Source organism: Anas platyrhynchos, chromosome 14 (genome assembly GCF_047663525.1).
Source record: "Anas platyrhynchos isolate ZD024472 breed Pekin duck chromosome 14, IASCAAS_PekinDuck_T2T, whole genome shotgun sequence".
In the NCBI taxonomy this organism is placed as follows: domain Eukaryota; kingdom Metazoa; phylum Chordata; class Aves; order Anseriformes; family Anatidae; genus Anas; species Anas platyrhynchos.
The window spans coordinates 6,035,316-6,059,891 of NC_092600.1; the positions used below are offsets into that span (position 1 = coordinate 6,035,316).

At 59.8% G+C, this 24,576-nt stretch overlaps 2 protein-coding genes across 5 annotated transcripts in view; one reads left to right on the forward strand and one right to left on the reverse strand.

Annotated features, from left to right (window-relative positions):
• Nucleotides 1–1,061: 1,061 nt before the first annotated feature.
• LOC101804862 (proton-coupled amino acid transporter 1) lies at nucleotides 1,062–18,641 on the forward strand. 4 transcript variants are annotated; one of them, XM_027468220.3, is made up of 11 exons: nucleotides 1,062–1,217; nucleotides 4,031–4,178; nucleotides 4,512–4,602; nucleotides 4,862–4,950; nucleotides 5,167–5,262; nucleotides 5,521–5,605; nucleotides 6,639–6,857; nucleotides 7,035–7,133; nucleotides 8,384–8,550; nucleotides 12,744–12,913; nucleotides 16,485–18,641. In XM_027468220.3, exons 2-11 carry the CDS (start codon nucleotides 4,036–4,038, stop codon nucleotides 16,748–16,750), a joined length of 1,425 nt encoding a protein of 474 aa, XP_027324021.3. In that variant the 5' UTR covers nucleotides 1,062–1,217; nucleotides 4,031–4,035; the 3' UTR covers nucleotides 16,751–18,641. The 4 variants fall into 4 exon arrangements, with proteins under 4 accessions (XP_027324021.3, XP_071879724.1, XP_071879727.1 ...); XM_072023623.1 differs by having other exon boundaries at nucleotides 1,127–1,224; XM_072023626.1 differs by lacking the exon at nucleotides 1,062–1,217 and adding an exon at nucleotides 1,970–2,984.
• A 264-nt stretch (nucleotides 18,642–18,905) lies between these two features.
• FAT2 (FAT atypical cadherin 2) overlaps nucleotides 18,906–24,576 on the reverse strand; it is a 54,872-nt gene continuing 49,201 nt past the window's right edge. Inside the window, exons 22-24 of the mRNA XM_027468224.3 lie at nucleotides 22,729–22,882; nucleotides 21,194–21,786; nucleotides 18,906–20,372 (exon numbers count right to left, since the gene is read on the reverse strand). Of these exons, the coding sequence (XP_027324025.3) occupies nucleotides 19,834–20,372; nucleotides 21,194–21,786; nucleotides 22,729–22,882 (1,286 nt within the window). The 3' untranslated portion in view covers nucleotides 18,906–19,833. The remainder of the gene's footprint in view (nucleotides 20,373–21,193; nucleotides 21,787–22,728; nucleotides 22,883–24,576) is intronic.

The following is a 24,576-nucleotide window of genomic DNA, read 5'->3' on the forward strand; positions in this document are numbered from 1 at the left end:
GTCCCCACCTCTGGCCGGAGCACAGACGGGGCAATGTCACAGAAGTGTCCCCAGAGCAGCTGCAGGAGACCTGTCCCCAGCACAGCAGCTCCGGTCTGCCCTTGAAGCATCCCCATGGTGTGCGTGGGACCAGCTCGGAGACACGAGGCCCTTGTGGGGACACCTCCCCATGCGCCTGCCTGCGACAAAATGAGCACAAAAGGGGGGAGAGCCCCAAACCCCAGCCAGACACAAGGCACCAGGCGGCTGGTGCTGCTCCCAGCAGCCAGGGGAGGTGGCTGGCCACTGGCCACAATTGCTCAGGGTGGGACGTGGCTGTGACACGGCCAAGGCCAAGTCCCGCTCATCTCATTTCACCCCTGGGACCAAGCCAAGGCAGGATGCTGTACCCAGTCTGGGATGAACTGGGGCTGCACCACCAAGACCAGCAGCCTGGTCACATCTGGGGGCCCTTCAGCTGCAGCCTGGGGGTTGCTCAGTGGTGTAGGGACTGGGCTTAGCGGGCAGCATCCATCCTGCTGCAACTGCACTGCCCTGCAAACACACCCTGACCCCGTTCTGACACCGGCCACATCCCCACAGCCCAGAGGTGCCGGTGACCCCCTAACCCCCATCTGTGCCCCCCCCATTCGCTGTCATTCCGTGCCTGCTGCCGGTCCCCCATGCACTTTAACGCCTTAACCACGGTACGGCTGCCTGGGCAGAGCCTGCAGGAGGTGCCTCACCCCCCCGCCGTGCTCCCACCTCCTCCCGGTGCCCTGACCTCGCCCCGCAGCACCACTAACACCCCCCCTCCGCTCCCTGCTCCCGGCTCCCCCCCCGCCGGGCCCTTAATAAACGTTTGTAGGAGGACGCGGGGCTGCAGCCTGGTGGCGCTGGGGGTGGGCTGGGGGCGGGCCGGGAGCTGCTGCCCCCGCCGGGCTGCGCTCGGCGCTGCGGGGCCGCCGCCACCGCGTGGCCGCGGTTCCCGCCACGTTTTCCCGCGGTTTCGCCGCCAGGGCGCGCCACGGCGCCAGGCCACGCCCACCGCCACGCCCACCGCCACGCCCACTTGCCCGCACTTCGTGGCCACGCCCCTCGGCTTCGCTGCCTCCTCGTGCGCAGGCGCGGCGGAGGGCTCGGCCGGGCGGCGCGGTCAGCTGAGCGGGGTGTCACGTGACCGCGCGGCCCAGGGAGCGCGCCCGGCCGGGGCCGCTGCGGAGGGGGGCGGCGGCGAGGTGCGGGGTATGGGGGGGGGTATGGGGGGTATGGGGTATAGGGGGGGTTTGGGGTATAGGGGAGGTGTGGGGGGTATGGGGGGTATAGGGGGTGTGTGGGGGGTGTGGGGTGCATGGGGTATGTAGGATATATGGGGTATATGAGGTGTATGGGGTATATGGGGTATAGGGGGTATATGGGGTACAGGGGGTGTATGGGGTATTGGGGGGTGTATAGAGGGTGTGTGGGGTACAGCGGGGGTGTGGGGGGTGTATGGGGGGTGTGGGGTACATGGGGTACATGGGGGACGGGGTACATAGGGTATATGTGGGGTATAGGGGGTGTATGGGGTGTGTGGGGTGTATGGGGTATAGGGGGTGTGTAGGGGGTGTATAGGGAGTGTGTGTGGGGCACAGGGGGTATATGAGGTTTATGGGGTACAGGGGATATCTAGGGTGTGTGGGGTATAGGGGGTGTATGGGATTTATGGGGTGTATGGGGTATAGGGGGTGTATAGGGTGTGTGTGGGGGGTACAGGGGGTGTATAGGATATATGGGGTATATGAGGTGTATGGGGTACAGGGGGTATGGAGGGTGTGGGATACATGGGGTATGTAGCATATATGGAGTATTTGGGGTGTATGGGGTACATGGGGTCTATGGATTGTGGGGGGGCACCCTGCGGGGCAGTTCTAGGGGACAGGGGTGCAGGCAGCCTGTGGGGTGCTCGGGAGTATGGTGTGGGGAGTGTGTGCGGTGCATGGGATGGAGTAGTGCACGGGATGGGGTCTGTGGGGTGCATGGGATGCCGTGCATAGGGTGCATGAAGTTTGTGGGGCGCATGGGTTGTGATGTATGGGGTGCAAGTCCAGAACCCCATTGCGTCCCGTTGGGATGTGCTGCAGGCCGCAGCGCGCCAAACACCGTGGCTGGGACACGCTGAGCTCCGTTTCATCCCATTTAGCCCAGGCTTTTCCTGGTGGTTGTGTGTCCTGCGTGGGGCAGGGGCCAGTGGGGACAAGGAGCAGCGTCCGTACCCCTACACTGAACCGCAGCAGGGCTGCTCGTGTAGGGGACCACGCGTGAAGGCAGCTGGGATTTGGGGTTGTGGTGCTGCCCTGCTCCCTGTAGGGGCTGCGTTCGGTTCCCTCGTGCCCGGCGGTGGCCGGGGCTGCTTGGCGGAGCCCTGCCCGATGACAAACGGCTTCCTCGCTTGTGTAAACTTCGCTGCGGCTCCGGGCACCGTGACGTGGCCGGGCGGGGGTGATTTATGGGGTTTGTGTCCTGCCCTCGGCTTGGGAGCGCGGCTGGCCCCGGCTCCACGGCTGCTCTCACACCGCTGCCGGTGCTGCGGGAGGGGAACCTCTCCGGGGCAGCGTGGCCGGCTGGGATGTGGAGCACACGTGGGGTTGGCGTTGGGTAAACGCCCTCGGTCCCCGTTTCCCCGCTGTCGGGGCTGCCTGCGGCTCCGGGCTCCTTCCCTCGCGTGACCCCAGGGGTGCGTGCGGAGCCGCCCCGCAGGAAGCAGAGCCCGGCTGCGGCGCCTCTGCCGCTTCCGCTGGGGGTGGGACGGGGCAGGCAGGGCTCGTCCCATTTGGGGACCCTTTGGGTGGCCCCGGTGGCACCCTGTGGAGGTGCCGAGTCAGCGGGGCAGGAGGCTGGCCCTGCTGCGGCACGTGCTCGCCTGTCACCGTCACCTGCATGGGGACAAGCGGTGCCCGAGCATCCCCGGAGCATCCTCCTGAGCCTGGGAGGGGAAGGAAGAAGGAAAATCCTACAGGAGGGAGGTCGGGAGGCCTCGGGGAAGCTGGGGTGGCCGTGGGAGGTGGCAGGGAGCGGTGGCTCTGCGGGGACAGTGCTCGGTGTCTGTGTCGGGTGAGCTGGAGCGACGGGCAGCAGCTGGAGGATTGTTTCTTTTAGGAGATTTTAGGAGATTTTTGTCTTTGCCCTGCCTGAAGGATGAGGTGGGGGCTGCGCTCAGGGCTCTCCTGCAGCCCCGTCCTCCTCTAACTCCGTGGGTCACTGCGGGGGGCAGCGGAGCCGGGTGCCCGGCGCGGTTCTCTGGTGGCGCTCGGTTTCCTGGCGGGCATTGTGCAAACGCAGGAGGAGGTTTCAGCCGAAAAAGGGTGCTGCCCTGCGGCTCCCGCTGTCCTCTCCGGGCTCGCTGCTGGCTTTGCTCTTCCCTCGGATGTTTTCTGGTGTCTTAAGAGGAAGCGAGCGCTGGGTTTGGAGCGGGCTGTGCAAGGTCAGCTCCTTGGGGTGCGTGCTGGAGTTGAAGCAACTCAGCTGAAGCCAAGGGGCAGGAGCTTTGTCAGTGGGGTTTGAAGGATTTTGTGGGGCTTGCAGGAGCTGGCTTTGGGCTGGAGTGAGCGTGCCGGGCGGCACTGGGCAGCCCCCTGGTCCTGTGGGCATTTCCATGGCTCTGAAACCTTTGGGGGGAGCGCCGTGCTGTCTGCATGGGGACTGTGCCCCAGCCTGGTGGGGCACAATCAAATTTTCAACTTGTAACTATCAAAAAACCTAAAAAAGCATGTTAGGAAACCTCTCTTCCTGGCCAGAGCGAGGGACACCCACACGGGTGTGCCCGAAACGGGGACACCAGCCTGGAGGAAGAGCCGTGGAGGGGGGGGGAACGTGCCCTGGGTCCTTGACCTCGGGGCACGGCGGCTGGCTGATTGCTGGGGCGGGCAGCCCGCCCTATAAAAGCCCTGCGGGAGCGCTGCCTCCAGCAGAAGCAGCCCGTCCCTCCCTACCATGGCTGATGCCAAGGAGCCCGGGCTGGGGGCGGTGGAGCTGGGCTCCCCCGGTGTCCCTGACACGGCTCCGTCCCCAGGGACCATGTCCACGCGGCGCCTGCGCAGCGAGGACTACAACGACTACAGCTCCACGGACGTCACGCCCGAGGGGAGCCCCCCCGGGGGCATCAACGGCTTCGCGCACCCCAAATCCTACCAGCGCTTCGGGGAGACCAACGGCACCACGTGAGGGACCCCTCCTGCCCCCCGGGGCTTTGTTTGGCACTGGGGGGTGGAAGGGGACAAGCGGTGGCTCCGTGCTGCGGTGCCGGGGGGTGGTGGCGTGGGGGGGATCCCTGGGGGTGGCGGGGGCTGTTGGTGAGCTAAAAGAGTGAAGTCTTCACCTCCAGTCCGTCCCAGTTCCTGCTGGGTTTGGTGGATAGGGTCTGGACCTCGTGTGTGTTTCCCCCAGCATCATGGAGCAGCGTTTGGCCCCGGGGCAGCACCGAGGGCTGCGTCTGCGCGCTCTGGGTGCGTGGCTTCTGCCCCGGGGTGACCTCGGCATCTCCCCTCCCTCAGGTGGTACCAGACCCTGATCCACCTCCTGAAGGGGAACATCGGCACGGGGCTGCTGGGGCTGCCTCTGGCTCTGAAGAATGCCGGCATCCTGGTAAGGCAGCTCGCAGCCTCTGCGCCCGCTTGGTGCGCTCAGCACACACCTCACAATTCCCCTCGGCCGTTGGTGTGCTGTGGGGCCACGGGATTTTACCCTCTGTGGGGTTTCTCCTGGCGGTTCTGCCCGTGGGGAGATCCGGGGGTGCTCTGGTTCCTCCTGCCTCAGTGCCAGGCGCTGTCTGCACCCCAAACCCCGTCCTGCAGCTCTGCCTCCGGCCGTCAGAGTGCAGCCTGCCCCCTCTGTTCCCCCACAGCTGGGTCCTCTGAGCCTGCTGGTGATGGGCATCGTGGCCGTGCACTGCATGAGCATCCTGGTGAAATGCGCCCATCACTTCTGCTACAGGTAAGGAGCGGCTCCTGCGGCTCTCCCAGCCCTCCCTCCGGCCCCTGTCACATTTCTGAAGCTTCCCAGCACCAAGTTCCCGTGGTGAAGCCTCAGCCGGGCACCTCCTGGGGCTTTTTCACCACCGATTTCCCCGTTTGTGCCACTGTTTGCCACGGGAGCCAGCAGATGGGGCTGAAGTGATGCCTCTCCTCTCTCTCTTTCTGTGCCGGGCAGGTTCCAGAAGCAGTTTGTGGACTATGGAGGAGCCGTGATGTACGGGCTGGAGTCCACCCCCAGCGCCTGGCTGCGGACACACGCCGTTTGGGGAAGGTACCTGAGCCCCCGGGCAGGGGTGGAGGGGCTGGCTGGTCCCGGGGCTGTGCTGGCAGCCCAGCAGCAGGAATGCAAAACATTTTTTGGCTCACCAAATGGTGTTTGGTCGCCTGGCCCCAGTGCTCAGTGTCCCCCCGGGAAGGTAACGCTGGGGGTATTTAATTTAGCTCTGCCCCCAGTCAGAGGAGTCCCAGGGGATGTGCACTCCTGTTCCCAGGTTACATCTCTGACGAGCGGTTTTTTTCTCTTTGCTAGGCGCGTGGTGGGGCTCTTCCTGATCCTCACTCAGCTGGGTTTCTGCTGCGTCTACTTCGTCTTCCTGGCGGACAACCTGAGGCAGGTGAGGCTTTGCTCCTGCTCCGTGAGCAGGCAGGGAGAGCCCCCCGACCTGGCTGGGAGGCGTGGAGGAGCCTGGGCTGTGCCCTAGCTCCCGTGTCCCAGCCCTGCCTTTCACAAAAGGTCTGATTTTTGGGGCTGCTGCTGCTCAGGAAGGTACAAGTCCTGCGTTGGGATGTTTTTGGAGGGCACGGTCTGCCTGAGGGTCCTTGTTTGCTCCCTGTAAAGAGATGTCGGAGCTGCCTGTGTTGGCCGGGAGAAGCAGAGGCTCATTCCAGGGGAGGGAAGGCAGGAATGGGGTGAAAGAGGAGGAATTGTGCCTTTTGATGTCTTGCCCAGCTCGGCTAATTGGTTTATTGATACCCTGTGAGCGAGCAGCGTGTGATGGCCACCGGGACCTGGCGTGAACCTCTCCACTCCCTCGCTTGGTCCGGTTTGCATTCCAGTTTTTTGCCTCATCCCACGGCTCTGGAGGTTAATTACACGGTGAAGAGTTTCCTTCTGCTTGGCGTCGGGAGGAAAATAAACAGAAACCCTGAACCTGCCTGGCTGCCGGGCTGTAAGGAGCTGGCAGCAGCTCCGTGCTCTCAGCTCCGTGCCGTGCGGATGCTGCTGAGCACCGTTCCCTCAGCGTGCTCCAACCCTGCTCTTGCAGTAGCAGTCTGGTCCCTAGCACCGTGGCAGTGCCTCTTGTTAACCCTTCTCTGTTGGTTGCTTTGGGTTCATTTTTTTTGCATTTTTTTGGGTGGAGAGAGGGGAATGTTGCTTGTTTCTGTTTGAGGTGGGGAGCGAGGGTGCAGGTGGTGGCTCAGGCAAGGTGGCACCATGCTGGGCAGAGCTTTGGTTTGGAAAATAGCTTTGGAGCAACAGGGATCTGCTCCAAAACCACCTGAAGAGCTGCATGGCTTTGATTTGAGTCAGTCAGCTGCCTCTGAAAATGAGCTGGGGTGGTCATCCCAGCCACCTGGGGTGGGCTGCCGAGGTCTGTGGCTGTCAGACCTCGATGGGCTTCCCAGAGCATCCCTCTGCTTCCCCAGGTCGTGTCCGCTGCCAACGACACCACCACCGACTGCAACTCGAACCGCACGGTGGCCCTGACCCCCACCATGGACTCCCGGCTCTACATGCTGTCCCTGCTGCCTTTCGTGGTGCTGCTGTCGTTCATCCAGAACCTCAAGGTCCTGTCCATCTTCTCCATGCTGGCCAACGTGGCCATGCTGGTCAGCCTTGTGGTCATCTACCAGTACATCGTCAGGGTACGTGTGCTGTCGCTGCGGATCCCTGTGGTTTATGGGGTGCTGGGGTTGTGGTGGTGTGTGGGGAGGGTGGAGAGGGGCTGTGTGGTGCTGGTCCTCTGCTCTATGGGGAGCTGTGGGACCAGGCTGCGTCCTCCCTGCTGCTCAACTCAGTATGGGCTTTTTTTTTTTTTCCAGGACATTCCCGATCCCAGCAACCTGCCCCTGGTAGCAGCCTGGAAGACCTACCCTCTGTTTTTTGGCACGGCTATCTTTGCTTTTGAAGGCATCGGGGTGGTAAGTCTCGGCATGTGGCATGAGAGGCTCAGCCTGCGCTCAGGCTTGCCGTGGGACCCGCTGTGCTTTGCAGCTGAATTTGCAGAGGAGCTTCCCTGAGAGCAGCCCAGGCTCTGGATGATGCTGTTCACTCCAGGCTACCTCCAGGGTCTGCCTTTGGTGCTTCCACCCGAGGCTGGAGGAGCAGGAGCTTTGAAGGGGGCCGTGCCTGGCACTAGGTTGGGCTCCACTGGGGGTGTCACCTAGCACAGGGCAGCCAGCAGAGCTGCAGGAGGCATCCTGGCTCTTGCTCCAGGCTGAATCCTGAAATGGGAGGCCGAAAAGCACGGCACGGTAAAATGTCACCCACTCCTCCCCACCCTGCTGGGAGGCAGTGTGACTTCCCCCCAGCAGCCACGCGGCACGAGCCTGCTGCGGAGCTGGATTTCTGTGTGCCTCCTGTACCAGGTGCTGCAAATAGAGCAGCTGCGGAGAAGGCCGGGTGGGTGGAAGGCTTAATGGCTCGCTGAGATGCTGTGGGTTGTTTCCGGGAGCTCCCTTCAAAGGAGAAAAAAAAAAATGTTTTCATCTCTTAATATAAGCTGGCTATGTAAACACGGGGCTGCAGCGTGCCAAATCCATTCCAGGAGGAGTATTTACAGCATGTTCTGCCCAGGACAGAGATCTCTTGCTGGTAGCTTGGAGGTGGGGAAGCAAATAAAAGCTATTCTGGCCTTGCCACTGTCTCTCCTTGAAATCACCACCACCCAAGGACAGCTATAAAAATGTTTGCTGAAATTCTTTGAAGCAAGTGCTGGTAGTGTCAAGATGGGGCATTGTCCCTGCTCTTTTTTTTTCTCTCGTGTGTTATTTTTTTATTGTCCTGCCTGTTTGAAACCTGTCCATACAAACTTGCAGCGAGAGGAAAAAGTGCCACAGCCATTGCTGGGAAAAATAAGATAAGGGATTGGGACGGGCACAGCCGTGCTGCTTTGGGATGTGGGGTGGGCAGCATCACCCTGAGGTGCTGGGCTCCCGTGGGCACAGCCCCTGGCAAGGCACACGGTCCCTTTGCAAGGGCACAAATGACCCTGCTGGGGGCTCGCCGTGCTAAGCCCAGAGGTCTCAAATTTGAGCAGAGGGTCTCATCTCCAGTGCAGCAGGTCCAGCTGGGGTCTCCAGGCTCGGTGCGTAGGGCTGTGCTCAGCTATGGGGCTGGGGGTGCAGAGGAACAGGGGAAAACTGCTGCTCCATCCTCCTCCTCCTTCCAGGTGCTGCCTCTGGAAAACAAGATGAAGAACCCGCGGCAGTTCCCGGTGATACTCTACGTGGGGATGACGATCGTCACCATCCTGTACATCAGCCTGAGCGTGCTGGGCTACCTGCGTTTTGGGGCGAGCATCCAGGCCAGCATCACGCTCAACCTGCCCAACTGCTGGTGAGTCCCTGCAGAGGGTCACCCCTTAGGTCACCTCATTTGGGGGAGGTGGGGAGGGCCAAAACTGGCCAGAGGAGCTTGTTGAGATGTTGGATACAGCCCTTGGCATACTAGGTGATGTGTGAACAGCACCAAACCACTTCTCTTCCCCAAACGAAGCACGTGGGAAACCTAAACCCAAAGCTGGGAGCTCCCGGTGTGGGGGAGACGTGGTGGTTTTGCCCCATGGGCTGTGTTTCCCTGTTTGCAGCCCCGGAGCTTGAACTCCCACTCCAAGCTCTGCACCCGGGCACCTCGCAGCTCATGGCGAGCTGGGGCTTTGTGCGTGGCTGCTGTGGCCATGAGGGTGCTCCATCCCTTAGGGGCCGAATTCTGCAGCTCCTCCAACCTGCCTGTCCTGCACGGCCTCTCGTATGGCTCTAGGGCAGCTCACACCAGCCACCAAGATGGGTTAGAAAATGGGGGGGTAAAGATGTGGGACTTGTGGGAACTGCACACGAGTGTCAGGGCAAACTCCTTTGCTTCACCTTCTGTGGTTCCCCGTGCTGGCTTTCACCTCCCTTGGCCACTAACACCCCCAGGGGTAGGTGCTGCTCAGTGTAGTGGCTCCCTATCCACCCTGGAGGAGAAATGCCAGCAGCTCCCCTTGCCTTTGTGACGAGAAGCGTGGAGGCTCTTCGGCATGCAGATGTTGGGAATAAAAGCCTTTCCCAGCTTGCTCCTCCTGGGAGTATTTGAGGAGGCCTTGCACAACCCCACCGCTGTTCCTTCTCACCACTCGCTGCTCTGGGGCACCTGCCTGGCAGGCAGGGAGGAGGCTGCGGAGAAGCTCGTGTCCTCCGTGTGCTGCTTGCCCCAAAGCATCTCTGTGTGTCGGGGCTGAGGTCTGGTCTGGATGCCACGAGGCTTCTTGGAAAGCTGTCCTGGGGCAAAACAGTTCCTCGGGATGCTGCCAGGCTGGTTAGGATGGCTGTGGAGTTTAAAAAGTTTCTCTTTGAAGCCTTCACTGGCTTGAAATCTGTCAAGAGACCGAAGTGAGAGTTTCAGCTGAAGTGGCTGCCCCCTTCCCCAGCCCCGTCCCTGTTCGGTCAGCAGCTGCTCGGTGCTGCGCCCTGTGACTTGCTGCCTCCTCCCCACAGCCCGGGCAGATTTGGGCAGGACTCGGGTTTTTGAGTCACTGCTGGACTTCCACATCCTGGCCTTCTGCTGCTGCCCAGGCGTGGCTCTGGGGAAAGCAAGATCCTCTGTCAAATGCGTGTTTCTAGGAGTCTCTCTCTTTCTGTCCAAGTGGTTTTCTGGGGGGAGACATATAGGATTTCTTAGATATGGCCCTTTGGAAGCAGGGCCCTGGGAAGCCCCAGAACATGGCAGGGCTGCCCCTGGGCAAGGAGTGCTGTGGTCTCTTGTGACTCAGAGCATGAAACTCTTCAGTCATCGTGCCTGCTTCTTTCTGGCAAAACGTTTGATGGAGGCTGTAAACACTGCACTTGGAAATACGTTATCTGTCTTGTTAAAATGAGGGCTGGGAAACTCAGGCTAAAGCCTTGAAGGCTGTTTTCCCCTGCATGCCTTACCCCCTGGGTGATGGGTGAAGGCCTGCTCCTGACACGGGTGTTTTACCAGTTCTGCTTTGCCAGCGGGTTTTCTCCCCAGCAGTAAAAAAGGCGCCGGGCTGCAGCAGCTGGCCAGGAGGGCTGCGGGTGAGAAATCACGGGGCTTGCCTGCAGCGTGGGAGACAGGGCAGGGGTGGTGGAGGAGATGCTGCAGCCTTGCTCAGCCGTATCCATCGCCTGGAGGTCTCTAGGAACACGTCTGCCGAGCCTGCTGGCAGTCGTTGAGGTAGAGGATGACTAAGGACTTTTCCAGCCTCGTTTCTCTGCCACCGCAGCTTCCTCGAGCGAGGAGCGTGGCGGTTCCCGGTGCCCGGGTCTAACCACAGCCTCCCCGAAACACTGTGCTGCTCTGCCGAAATCCTTCCTCGCAGCCTGGCAAGGTTGCCTCACCCCACCAGCTAAAAGGGAGGAAGCCCTGCGGCGACGGGGGAGATGCCTGGTTGCGTACGGCCCGTTGGAGGTGTGTAATGCCAGAGCTTCCCGTCAGAGGAGGGTTTCCCATTTCTTGCTGAAATATCTCAGGGCACAGCTTGTCAGGATGACTTGGTGTGGCCCTCCAGGAGAAGCAGTGCCTCTCCAGACCCCACTTGCACCTGAGTTCTCTTTGGGTCAAGGCTAACCCTGGAGCTCTTCCCCTTCTTGGTATTCAAACTGCCCTTTGAGCTTGGTGTCCTGGCTCCTGACCTGTGCAGAATCAGGACCCAGCCTTACTTGGTGCCTTTTTTTAATAACATCTCTTAAAAAATGGATTGCCTTAGAGCGCTTTATTGCTTTACAGCATTCAGTTCCTGAGAACACAGCTCTGGGATGTGCAGAGTGTGGGATGCATGGCTCAAGGCTACCGTGCGCTCAAGTCATGTGCGGTGCATGCTTGGCCGAGTGGGTGCCCTCTGCACTCTTCTGATAGCTTTGCTTTGTTTGCCTATCGAATCGCAGGATCATTTAGTTCGTGGAGGGTATCGTGAGGTTATCGGCTCCAACCACCTACTCAAAGCACAGCCAACTTCAATCTTGAATGTCAGAAGGGATGGAGAGTCCCCACCTCCCACATTTTGGTGCTGAGCCACCCTGCTGGGCTGCAGCTCTGTCCTGCTGCCTCTGGTCCCCCTGCTGTGCAGCTCTGAGCCTGGCTTTGCCTTCTTGCTCTCCCATTAGGTGGCTGAAGCCAGTAACAATATCCTCCTTGACCTCTTTGTGCTGCACAAACGCAGCTCTCAGCCTCTCCTTACACATCGTGTCCTCCAGCAGCCTCAGTAGCTTCTCCTCAGCTTGCTCTGTGAGCTTCGTGTCTGTTTTGTCCTGGCAGGCTGGACACAGTGCTCCAGCTGCAGCTTTACAAGCCCTGATTCCTGCTTGGTCAGCATGCCTCGATTCGGGGAACAGGTAGGGCTGTAGCTGATGGTTACATGATATGGTTACAGATATCGCTCCTCTGTCACAGAGCCTGGTTCTGGCTGCCGGGAAGCTCAGGGCAGAGACGGGAGGGAGGTGGCTCTCTGGCTCTCCTGCAGCCACGCTTGCCCCCTGCTGCATTATGAAAACAGCTGCTCTGTAGTTCTGTGGAGGAGGCTGAGTTGCAGGTGGAAGTGGTGATGTGTGTGTTGCATTTGCTTTGTAAGCCCAGACTTCTGCTGGCAGTGCAGTCCTCTCCCTACTCAGCAGTAAGTGAAATCAGTGAAATATTCATGGCTGGAGCTGATAAGCCTCTTAGAAGGTGTTCTTTATCTCCTGTCTTAAGGCAGAGAATAAATTCCACCTGGCTGTAAGCAGGGAAGAGAGCTTTTTCCCCTTTCTTCAGCTCAGAAGCAGGATTTTTGCGGGTGAAGTTCAAGGGGACCATCGCCTCTGGGGACGAGTGACGGAAGGAACTTCATTCTGGGTCACCGACCGAGAGTCGGGGTTGCAGACTGCAGGCAGTATCAGTGCTATTTGCTGTGTCTCCGGTGAGGGCTGTTTCCTAACACTTGAGTATCTGTGTTAGGAAATGTTTGTCCATGCTTGACAATCAGGAAGAAGGCCACCCCGTGGCACTGCAGACCTTGCAGTGTCATCCTGGACGAGTGGAGGGGGCAGCACGGAGCCCCTATCCCTCCGTTAAGTGGTGACAAACCTGGAGGATGTGTGACCTGGAGCGGGCAATGGCAGTGCTGCACAGGGACATCTACAAAATAGACGGTGCCGTGATGTGTCAAGGGGCAAATTAGGCTCCTGTCCCATGGGCAGAGGCATATTGGCCATCCCCGTGCCTGTTTTTATTTTTTAAGTGGCCCTTCACATCCGTGCCCAGGAGGTTTCTCAAGGGGAAGCAACACTCGAGGCTGCTGGCCTGCTGCTTCCTTACGCAAAGCCAGGGCTGAAACCTCTAATTAGGTGTGGGCTCGGAGGTTCTGCTATCCCTTGCACAAGAAGTGTCTCGGTGAAGTGAATGCATCGCCCTTAATTTGTCAAGAGCACGTTTAGAGGAGGAGATGGCTGGGATACAAAAGTCCTTCTTGGCAGAGTGCTCCTCCTTTTTACTGTTGATGCCACGGGGTTTGGAACAAGAGTGAATCTCACTGGTCCCCTCCTTCTCGTTTGCAGGTTGTACCAAGCTGTCAAGCTGCTCTTCTCCTTCGGGATTTTCTTCACGTACGCCGTGCAGTTCTACGTGCCCGCCGAGATCATCATCCCTCCCCTCGTCGCCCGTGTGTCGGAGCGCTGGGGCTGGGTGGTCAACCTGCTCCTCAGGGTGGCCCTGGTTAGCGTGACCTGTGAGTAGAAAGCAGCCTGTCCCAGAGCCTTCATCCCTCTGCCTGGGAGCGGTCTTCTCTGCAGAGGGGTGGCAAATGTCCAAATTAATTTAGAGGAGCTATACAGTCCCATCGAGCTTTATATGCCACGTCCCAGCAGCTGGTCTGGTGTGTGGGCAGCTCAGACCGGAGCCTGCTGGACCTTTGGAAGGGTGTGGAGCTGGCAGGAGACTTACCCAAGCCTCACGTGCTGGCTGAAACAGCACGGCTTGGAGGTGCCTTCTGCTCCTCTGGCTTTGAGCTGAGATCTTGGAAGGTTTTTCCAGGTGTCCTGGCCAGATCTAGAGATGTTGTTCCTTCTGGGATGCCTCTTTGAGTCTTCTGGCTTTTCTGGGGACTGCTGGCTTCTCCCTGCAGAAGGATGCGCAGCTTTTGGGGCACAGTCTGACACCACTTGTTGTGGGAGGGCAGTGTTTGGACCTGGCTGGTTTGGGACCCCTGGAGATGGCTTTTAGGAGCTGTAGGTTCTCAGAAATGTTTTAGCCTCCCAGAGGGCTGTGGTCTGCCCTGACTCTGAGTCTGCAGCACCGAGGTGCAGCCCAGTGCTTGCTGCAGAAGTCATTGTGCACAGCTGCCCCTGTGCTTTTAAAGTTCAGCCCAACACATGATTTTAGCAGGCTGGGAAGGAGGTTTGACCTATCTGCCTTCTTAACTGGGAAAATATGAGCTGGGAAAGGTAGGTGTGTGGAAACCTAAGGGGCACCAGGTCACTGAAGTGCAGGGTTATCTCATTTTTGGCTGGCTTTGATTCCTGCAGGCTAAATGCTTGCTGTTCTCAGCACAGCTGAAATGCTTGACTGAGCTTCCAGGCGTCATCCACCAAAAAATAAGAGCATTTCTGCACGGCGTGATGCTGCTGATGCACCACAGCTGAGCATCGGAGGCCTGGCCCTGCGTTCCAGTGGCTCTGGTTTGGGCTTGAGCAGAGCGTGGTGCTGGCTGAGAGCAGGGTGCTGCTGCTGGCTGAGGTCTTAGAGAATATCCCGAGCTGGAAGGGACCCACAAGGATCATCAAGTCCAAATCCTGTCTCCACACAGGACCACCCGAAAATCAGGCCGTGTGTCTGAGAGCATTGTCCAAACATTTATTGAACACAGGCAGGCTCAGTGCTGTGCCCACGTCCATGGGGAGCCTGAACCAGTGCCCAAACACCCTCTGGGTGCAGAACCTGTCCCTAACCCCCAGCCTGACCCTCCCCTGTCCCAGCTCCATGCTGTTCCCTCGGGTCCTGTCTCTGTCCCCAGAGAGCAGAGCTCAGCCCCCCGTGAGGGAGCTGCAGGCCGCCATGAGGCCTCCCCTCGGCCTGCTCTGCTCTGGGCTGAACAAACGCAGGGACCTCAGCCACTCCTCACACATCTTCCCCTCCAGACCCTTCCCTATCTTTGTAGCCCTCCTTTGGGTGCTTTCTATTATTATTCTGTCCTTTTTACACCGTGGTGCCCAAAGCAGCACGCAGTGCTGGCGGTGAGGCCGCAGCAGGCCAAGCAGGGCAGGACAACCCCTTCCCTCGGCCAGCCAGCAGGGCCTTGCCTGATACACCCCTTTGGGCATGCTGCTGACTCGTATCCAACTTGCCATCACCCCAAACCCCCAGATTCTCCATCCTCTCGTCCCCCACACTATGTACAACCGGGGTTGCCCCAGGCCGAGCCGTGCTGGTGGCATCTGGAATGGGTTTGGGGCCCAGAAAGCAGCAGGGCGAGGGGCAGGCGCCTCCCCCGGTCCCTTAATTGCTCAGAGCTCATTTTGAGAAGAGCCCCCTTTGATCTTTCTGCCTTTCATTTCCTCGAGAAAGGCAGGAGGAAAGCCTCTTCGTGTCCAGCCGGAGAGCGAGACCAGAGGCTGTTGGAGGAGCTGGAGCCGGCACAAAGCGGGGCCAAAGTGCCCGCAGCGAGCGTTTGATCTCGTGTCCTGTCCCTGCAGCGTGGTGAGGGCTGAAATCCCGCTGTGCTCCAGCTCCCCAGTGCCAGTGGTCGATCTCAGGGCTCCCTGCAGGCCTTGGGGTGTGCTTGGCCAGGGGAACAGGGGGTTTGGTGGTGGGTTTAGGCAACAGCAGCAGTGGTGTCCCCCCCCCATTTGGGGTGTGGAGGCAGCTGGGCGTTGGTAGGGGGGTGCTGGTTGCTTTGTACCTCCTCCCCTTATCTTTCCCCGTAAGAAATCGCCGTGGCTGTTGGCGAGGATAAAAGCAATGAGGGGGGGGCTGCATAAATATTCATCGTGTGAGCGCGTGGCCGCAGAACAAGCCCGCATCGTGGCTTTTGGCTCGCAAAGAGAGGATGCAATTTGGTGTAGGGGTGTCTTTCAAGCTTCGACTTCAAAACCAGCACGCTTCAGAAACCCTTTGAATGAATATCTGTGGAAAGCACGACCGTTGCCCCGGAGGCTGAGGGCTGCAGCTGGTACTTCAGCTCTGCCTGCTGTGGAGGGGCGTTAATTGTGTTTGCTTTGAGCCCAGAGAGCGGGGTGGGGTGGGCTGAGGATGCTGTTAGCAGCCAGCTGCTGGAGCAGGGATGCTCCTGGTGGCAGGGACCCTCCTGTCCCGTGTCCCCTCGCAGCTCTGTCCATCCAGCAACCCCCTGAACTCACTCCTTTTGGGACAACTCGAGAGGGCCCAACGCAGTGAGACCACAAATCCACCAGCTAGGCTCTTGGGGAGCTTTTTGGGGCAGGCACAAAAGGTTCGAAATGCCCAGCAGAGGGCATTGCCCAGGCATTCCCCTATTTCTGCCTCCAGTCTTGGTGGTGCTGGCATCGAGCTGTTGTGTTTGAAGCGCTGCTGTGCCTGGCACAGGGCTGGAGGAGCTGGGTTTCCCTGGAGCTGGGTGTGCTGGTGGGAGCTGCCACTTGCCCGCTGACCCCCCTGAAAGTCCTTTTGCACTTTTCCCAGTGAGGCAAGCTGCAAACGCCGTTGGTGGCTCTGGGTTTTGTGGGCCCACAGCACCAGGAGGAGAGCCTGGAGCTGCTGTGGTGGCGGTGGTTGGAAGGAGAAGGCACCGTCCCCGTTCCTCCACCTGCCCTGAGCAGGAGGAGAGGGAGCACGAACGTGCGGGGGTTTGCAGCCACTAATTGGAAGCTGGAAGGAGTCTCCCAGGGGGATTTTCCTTGGCTGCAGTTTTTACGGGACAAATGTTGCCCCTCCAGGCTGTGCTGGAGGTGCTCCGGGGGTGGGGAGGTTCTAAACGCTCGCAAACCACACGGATTTATTCAGGGGTGGGGGGGATGCGGCTTTTTCCTGCCGCCTTCTGCTTTCGTGGGTTTTCTGAGGCTCCCCAGGTGTGAGGCAGAGACCTGGGAGGTGCGGGGGAGCGAGTGTTGGCTCTCGTGATGGGGCTGGGGATTGTTCCACGAGCAGCATCCATTTGCTGGGGTCTCTCTTCAAAGTTCAGTGTGTGAAAAGGGCAGAGGCACCACGCAAGTAACAGCATCCCTGTGACTGCTTTGCTTGCTCTAATTGGAGTGAAAGGGGGGTGGTTTGGAGCTGGCCGTGCTCCCTTCACACCTCGCTGACCCTCCTGTCCTCTGCTTCCCCAGGCGTGCTGGCCATCCTCATCCCGCGCCTGGACATCGTCATCTCCCTGGTGGGCTCCGTCAGCAGCAGCGCCCTGGCTCTCATCTTCCCCCCGCTGCTGGAGATCGCCACGTACTACGTGGAGGGCATGCACCCCCTGCTCATCGCCAAGGACGTGGCCATCAGCCTCATCGGCTTCGTGGGCTTCGTGGTGGGGACGTACGAGGCGCTGGTGGAGCTGGCTACGCCCGCGGCCGTTATCAATGGCACCAGCGTCTCGGCGCAGTGACGGTCCCCCCAGCACCCCTGAGTGCTCTGCTGGGGGCACGAGGGCCAGGTTGCCCCTGGGGATGCTCTCCCTTCTCCTCCTGCAAGTCCTGGTGGGTTTGGGATGGGGCTGCCTGGCTGGGGAGGAGGGATCTGGCCCTGGCTGGGGCAGTGCATGCCTCGGGGGAAGGTGACGCAGCAAAGCAGCCCCCTTGGCACTCCTGTAAATAGGTATTTTGGGAGGGGGAGGAATTCTGGGGATGTAGATTTTATTTTTTTTTTAGATCCCAACCTTTCCGTATTTCCCCCATCCTTTCAGTCAGGGTGGGGAACAGGGACTGCTCTTCTCCGTGCCAGTTTTCTTTTTCTCCCTTTCCCCACCCCCTCAGCACTTTATTTTGTGGCAACAGAGAGACCTCAGCTCAGCTTGGAGAGCGTGGAGCTGCCTCCTTGCCCCGGCCCCGTGGGGATGGAGGAGAGCAGCACTGAGGTGCGGAGCATCCCAGGGCCAGTGTGGGAGCCCCCAGCTCTCCCACGATGGCACCCCTGGGTGCGAGCACCACCGGTGGGCACAGGCTCCTGCTGTGCCCCCGCTCTGTTCCCAGCCCTCTCTGGCACCGAACAGAGAGGGCTGGCATGGAAGGGTTTTGTTCAATTTCCTAACGCACATGTCCCACGCACATTTTTTTGGAAGCAGTAGGATTTCAGGTGTGTGGAGCCCTCTCTGCTCTGCCAGGGAGCTCCACGTGCTGCCCACATCACAGAACCCAGCGCCTCGTTTACAGTGCCCGAGCTGGCCCCGTGCGCTCTGGCTGCATCTGCAGTCCCTCACTGAATGTCAAATCCCCAAAAAGATTTTTTTTCTCTTCCCTCCTGGTCCTCCTGCCTCCCTGGTGGCATCCATCCTCTGCTGCAGCTCCGGTGCCCTGGAGGAGGCTGCTCGCTGGTGCTTCTCTCTCTGCTCCTCTTGCTGCTTGTGTTGTGGCCAGTGCACGCTCAGGGGCACCTGGCTCTGCCCTGCCACGCTGCTGCTTTCCTTCCTCTCGGGGGGCACAGCCTCTTCCCTGGAGCATTTCCTTGCCTTTCTGCTGCTTTTTATATTTTTTTTGGGGGGGGGGGCAGATGAGAGCAAATGCATTCTCCATGGGATCTCTCTTCCTAGTGGTGCGAAGTGGTGTTGGCTGAGCTGTCCCTCTGGGGTCCCTTGTCTGGGAGCCTTCAGCGCCGTGTGCCCTGCAGCCAAAATGCAGAGCCAGCAGGCTGTTTGTGCATCCTCCGTGGCTGGTGAGCAGGACATGCGCTTACTTCTGGCATTTGAGCCGCTTCCAGGAGGGGAAGGCTGTGCAGAGCAGTGTGTGTGCAGCTTGTAGGAGCTCCAGGGCACCCCACGGGTGGGAAAAGTGCAATATCGGTGTCCTGTGCTGGGTGGGGACCCCAGCTCTGCCTCTTCCCAGGCTGGTACCAGCGCTGGTGCTGTGCAGGGAGGGTTGGGCAGGGCTCACCCATGAGGCTACTGCACCTGGGCTGGGTTTGGGTGCAGAAATGTCACCTCCCTGGCAGGGGACATCTACGTGCTCCCAGGGCGCTGGGGTACTTCTGCAGCATTAACCATTTTTTGGTGATTTTTTTTTTGGTGTTTTATTGGGCTGAGGCACAGTGGGGGGTGAGCAGGGGTGGTGGGACACCAAGGGGACCTGGCAGGGGCCAGGTGGACACGAAAACTTGACACTTGTGTGTTGTAGGCTGCTCTGTAACCGGGGGAATCGTGTACATATGGAAGTGATTCACGTCCGTGTCGCGTGCCTATGGATATTGTCAGCGTGGGTGGCTGCCCAGTGGGGGAACTGGTGCGGCACCCGAATCATGTATCTCACTGTAATCAATAAATCGGATTTATTTTTTACGTGAAAAAAGCGATGGGAGGGGGTTTCTCTTGCCTGTGCAGGTGAGCAGGAGCTGTGGGAGGATGCGAGGGGACTCATCTGGGCTGCAGGGGGTAGGTGTGGGGCAGCCATGTGCCAGGAGCACCAGGGACTTGCTGCAGCTTTTGGGATCCGTTTTTGGATCAGTTTTTCTCTGCAAATACCACCCAAGCACAAGGCTGAGGGGTGCCAGTGTGCAAAACAAGCTGGGATCTAATTACAGGAGAATCAGTTATCCTATGAAATCATAGTAGTAAAAAAAAAAATCATCTTTAATACTTTCCAAAAAAAAAAATCAATGGAACAAAAATTACATCAAACGACCAACCGAAGAAAACCTTTCACAAGAAACAGCACATTCCCGAGCACAGGGACGTACAATGAGCCCTCAGCCGGTGCCCATCCCGCACTGGGGATGCCGCGGGTGCAGTCCATGGCACAGGGGCTGGCCCTGCAGTCTTTTTGGGATACGCCAGCCCCAGGGGTGTGAGGGCTGGGTACTGCTGCAGCCAGCAGAGCTGCGGGGATGTCTCTGTGCCTGCAGCCTCGGGGCAGGCTCCCCTGCTCCCCACAGCAGGGAGGAAGGGTCCACGGGCTGTCTTTTTTTTTTTCCCCTGTAGAAATGGACGTTAATTTTTTTTCTTGGATTTCTTTTTGCCAAGTGAGGGCGTGCTGGCAGGCCTGGCTGCACCCCCTCATCTCTCAGCCAGCCTCGCGGGGAGCAGACGCAGAAGAGGGTTTGCACCAACCGAACCATCCCACCGGGCAAACCATCGCCCTGATGCGAGTCCTCGGCACCAGAGCTGGCTGCGGGGTGCCACCTGGGGCTGGGCAGTGCTAGTCCTTCCGTGCCTTCTCCTCCAGGGCTGCTGCAGTGCCTGCTCTGCTCCTCCCCGGGACCGGGCAGCCCAGGCTGCGAGGAGATGCACGGTGTCGTCGGGGGGAATGCTCCGTGGCAATGAGGCCGGTTAGTCACTGGCATCCCACGAGCATCCTCCATGTCCTGGCGATGGCCGGAGCATTTCCCCTCCGTCCACAGCAGGAACAAAAAGATCCAGCCAAATCCCACCCCAGCACGAGGAGGAGATGCTGCAAACCGGGGCGCGGGGGAATGCCAGCCTCCCTCGGGGTGGGGACACACACACGTGTGCTTCCCTTCTCAGCTCCGGGACGAGTGCTTCGGTTAAAACATCACCTCCTCGCAGCTGCCGTAGTCGCTCTCCACCATGTCGGAGCCCTCGTAGTTGGGGGGCGGCAGGGGCTGGGCGCGGAGGCCGGGCTGGTGGTGGCCCACCACCTCGCAGTCGGCGTAGGACGGCTGCGCCACGCTCAGCCTCATGCTCACCCGCTTGTAGCCGGGTTCGGGCTGGTAGGGGACCCCTTCGCCCTGCACCAGCTGGGCCGGGTAGTAGCTGATGGCCGTGTACTCGTTCTGGCACTGGGAGGCTCCCATCTCCACCGGCCCCAGCGGCAAGAAGTCCTCCAGGTTCTGGTTGCTGTAGCGGGGAGGGATGGGGGCCCGCTTGTTGCTCTGGTCCAGCGGGAAGGGGAAGCCCCCGTACAGAGCCACCGGCTCAGCGTCGGCCGGAGGAGGGGGCGGCGGGGGGAGAGGAGGGTGGGAGGAGGAGGCGGGGGGGGCTTGGATGATCTCGTAGTGGGAATACTCCTGGACGTCCGAGGAGAGGTAGCGGGGCGGCCAGTAGGTTGTTTCTGCTGGGTAGACTGGAAGAGAAGAGAGCTGTGTTAGCTGCGGTGCGTGCCCCGGGTTGGGGTTTTCCCTCTCCTGCCCGCCTGCTGATTCCCACTGTGTGAGCCTGAGCCTGCAGGAGATAGGGTGGAGGGGAGAGAGGAGCTGTGGGGACTGGAGAGCTGCAGTGTCTGCCCCGGGAGAAGATGGGATTTCGGGGCACCCCTACCTGTGCCAGGGCAGTGCTCCCACCAGGCTTCTGGCACCCCCTGCCCTAACAAACGACATGCTTCAGCACGCCACATGGATGCAAAAAGCTTCCACAATGAAGGGATGGTGCAGAGCAAGTGATCCACTTGATCCCTTTCCCTGTACTTCACTCTTGTGAGCTCTCTTTGGCAGCTCTCTTGGAGGCTGAGCTCCTGGGCAGGAACAGAGCAGGGACCTGGCTGCCTGGAGCCGCATTTCCCTCCGGGCATGATCCCTCTGGCTGTGGGCGTTTGGTGTGAAAGACTCCACTAAAACTCCTGCTGACTTTTAGGATCTTAAATATTCCCCACCAGCTTCAACATCCCCTTTTACAGGGACTTCTGACCCTGGGCACGTGGGAATCCAGGCTGTGCATTAATGGATCCCCTGCTGCTTGTGTAGGGAGCTGAGTGAATTAAAGCTGAAAATGGGGGTGTAGAGGTGACACCTGGGGAAGGGAAGAGCCAGTGGAGGGACTAGGGCAGCATTCACCCACATTTTACTTTGCTCTGCCCAACACCGTTGCTCTCCCATGTTTGCAAACGCGTGACCACCTCACAGGGGTAAAGGGACCTGGCAAGAGCAAGCCAAAACTGCAGCTACTGACCCATCTCCTCCCTGGCCCAGGTGCACTTGACGAAGGACTCGTTGTCGGAGTTGGAGGGGGGCGCGGCGGGGGGCAGGTTGGGCGCCACGCTGCACACGATGGTGCCCCGGTGCTTGGGGGCATTGGCCGAGTTGAAGGTGACGAACTCAGGGGTGCCGCTGGCTTTGCGCTGCTCCGGCGTGGCCCGGTCCAGGTTGTTGTGCGCCGTGTCGCCGAGGATGTTGAGCTCGATGGGGGGCACGGCTTGGGTGCCCACGCCCACGCTCTTGGAGAACTCGCTCTTGGAGAGCAGGTCGGGGTCCTCCCGGGCCACCGGCTTGTGCGCCTTGGCGCGGTGGCGGTAGCGCTTGCGGATGAGCACGAAGGCCACGGCCAGGATGGCCACCCCCAGCACGCCGGCCACGATCTCGGCGATCTCCTCCGGGCCCACCGCCCACTGTGTGGGCACGATGGCGGGGGTGATGATGGGCTGCGTGCAGTAGTCCCCCTGGTAATCCGACGGGCAGATGCAGTGGATGGAGCCCTGGGCACTCACGCAGCGCCCCGCGTTGCGGCACGGGTTGTCTTGGCACTCCTCGGCCAGCTTCTCGCACCTGGGAAGGGATGGGGACAACATCAGCCTGGGGAAGAGGCTAAAGCTGCACCATCCTGCTCAGAGCTCTGGTTTATACCACCTGGGGTGTCCCCTCCGGGCCTCTGCCTCCCTTGCCAGCCGCCCGTGCTACCTGCCTCTCCTGGCAGAGGACGGGGATCCTGGCATTTACAATAGTGCTTTTCATAAGGAGGCTGCAAGGTTTACAGGATGGTCATTTTTTGGTATTTTATGGAGCATATGCAGAGCTGAGACTGAATTCTCTGTCCTGCTCTGCCCCGTAGAACCTAAATGTTTTCCTTTCTCACTCGCCTGCAGGACAGGGACTTTCCCTTCCAGCAGTAATGATCTCCCCATGCTAGGTGGAATATGCACTGGTTGATTTTCCTTCCTTTTTTTTTTTTTCCCTATTACTCTTACTGCAGAGACACTATGAAGTGTTCACTTCTCTAATTTCTTAGCTATTGCTTTACGATGTGTGAGCCGGCGTGTGTGCCATTCCAAGTATCACACTGCCACCTAATGCCCAGATACATTCCCTTATCCAGGAGTTGCAGTAATGATTTCTGCCTTCATATTTGTTAAAAACACCACTTTTCACCCAAGCTAAGTGACTCGGGGCCCCACGCAGGGCACCTCTGGTGGCGCTGGGCTGGAGGCAGGGGCAGGGAGCTTGGGGAGGGTGCGTGGCTGCGGCGGGTGACACCAGCAGCAGAGCAGCCTCTGGGCTTGGTGAGTTCTCCAGCTGTGGATATTTGGCAAGCACTCGCTGACATTTAGTGTAGGGGAAACATATCCGGGCTGTAACATTGCTGGTGAGAACTCCAAAGTGGTGTTAACCATAGGGTTCGGGGCTAAAGCCAAACACTGTGATGTCTGGTGATAACAGGGACCAGTAGCACATCATGTTCCCAGCCCACCACAGGACACCTCCTGGCCTTACCTTTCGCCCAGGTACCAGTCGGGGCAGTGGCAGGAGTAGCCGGTGGCGGAGAGGACGCAGGTGCCCCCGTGCAAACAGGGCTTGGAGTCACAGGGGCTGTCTCCTAGCTCGCAGCGCTCCCCAGAAAACAGCCCGGAGCAGATGCAGGTGTAACCTGGAGGGGTGAGAGGGAGCTGTAAGGAGACCGCATCCGCATGGAGGAACTGGTGAGAGCAGTGTGGAGCAGTGCCCGGCACTCATAGCACAAATGGAGGGCTCAATCCAGCTGCCTGAGCACACGCACTTGGTGCTGCTGGATGTTTGTGGGGCACCCAAACCATCCTTGGAGGACTGGTACCCACATTACAGGACCTGGAGGAGTTGCTGGAGGCTTTGGGCGCTGCGGAGCTGTTTAGTGAAGTGAAGCCTGCCCTCTCCTGACACAGTGCCTCACCAGACAGCACATGGCTTTATTGCACGGAGAAACTGGGGGACAAACTTAGATTAAATGAAGGGGAGCCTGGTGGGCTGCATCAGCGTTTCTGGCCCTGCTAAAAGCGATCCCGTGCAACCCATTGTTCTCTGCAGCCTCGGTCCTGCGAGTCCTGGCGGTGCGAGGCGCCTGTCTCGGCACGCCTGGCTTCTCCTGCCTGCAGGAGGTGACTGGTCGCAGCCAGAGGAACCCGGCATACCTGGGGACGTGGAGGGGCTGCTGCTGCCTGGGTTTTGGGCTGCTGCTTCGTGGAGCCCAAAAATGGGAACATCCCTGGCTCTGCTGAGATCCTGCCAGTCTCTCAGCTGGTGGTGCTGTGCGGGAAGGTCAGGCTTGCCACGCTGCAGCACGCTCCAAGTCTTGGCTGCTCAGCCACGAGCCAAACTTCCCCGCTTTAGAGCGCAGTGCGAGCAAGGGCAGACCTGTTCCCACACGCGTGCCAGGGGCTGTGCAGCCAGGACTTGCCGGCGCTCGCTCGGCAGGTGCTGGACATCGCCCGTGGGGCTGCGTGTGCGCACACACACGTGTTCCTGGGCGCGGGGCTTGCCTGCGTTCGCCCTGTGCTCCCGGTTGATGTGGTGCCTGGTCTGGCTTTGACCCTTTCGGCACAGACGCGTTCTCACGTGGCTCGTGGCCCACCCGGGCTCGTTTGCCCAGACGTGCCTTAGCCTGTGCGGGTAATCCCGTGCCTGCGGTCCCCGGGCAGAGCTCTGCACAAACTCGCGCTGCGTGCCCGCGGTGTCCGGCAGTGAGCCCGCGGGGCTGCAGGAAGCCGCACGCCCCGGCTAACCTCACTGCTACGCCTCCCTCCAGCAACCCCTGCCCTGCAGAAATGCCCTGTGCAATCCTGCTGGGGCTGCATCCCACAAGAACCCTGCTGGGCAGCTGGCCGTTTGCAGGGGAGGCTGTTCACGCTGGGAGGAAGCTATGGGAAGGGCGCTGGGTGATTATTAACAAGGGAGGGATTTTCTTTCCCCTTTGTATCCTCTCTGCAAAGCTTGCAGGTGCTGCCTTGACCCACTGCAGAAGTGAGTTTTCACCTGGAGGGCTTTGAGCCTCTTCCAGGCCAGCCAGAGGGGATTTCCAGGCAGAGGGGTGCAGGGCTAAGGCTGAGGCACTAGGGCCAGCCAGGATAACTGGTGTGGACAGCTTGCGTCAAACGAGTTCACCTGAGCCAGGCAGCTGCTGAGTCGGCAGGGCTGGGGATCTCGTTCCCAGCAGCTGTGGGCAGGGCAGGAGGAGCTCTGCTCCCTCCTCCGGTCCTTGCTTGCTCGCTGGGCAGGGTTTGGGCTTTGGCAGCTGACCCAGGGAGCGCAGAGCTCCTGCCCCACTCCACAGCCTGCAGAGCACCCCATGCCCAGAGGGTGCCCGTCTCG

What these genes read in the sequence shown, in the direction of transcription:
- LOC101804862 (XM_072023624.1), top strand. Translation starts at nt 3,952, where the DNA reads ATGGCTGATGCCAAGGAGCCCGGGCTGGGGGCGGTGGAGCTGGGCTCC. An exon ending in TGGCGGACAACCTGAGGCAG is followed by an intron (nt 5,606 to 6,638) that starts GTGAGGCTTTGC and finishes CTGCTTCCCCAG; the next exon opens with GTCGTGTCCGCTGCCAACGA. An exon ending in CTCAACCTGCCCAACTGCTG is followed by an intron (nt 8,551 to 12,743) that starts GTGAGTCCCTGC and finishes TCTCGTTTGCAG; the next exon opens with GTTGTACCAAGCTGTCAAGC.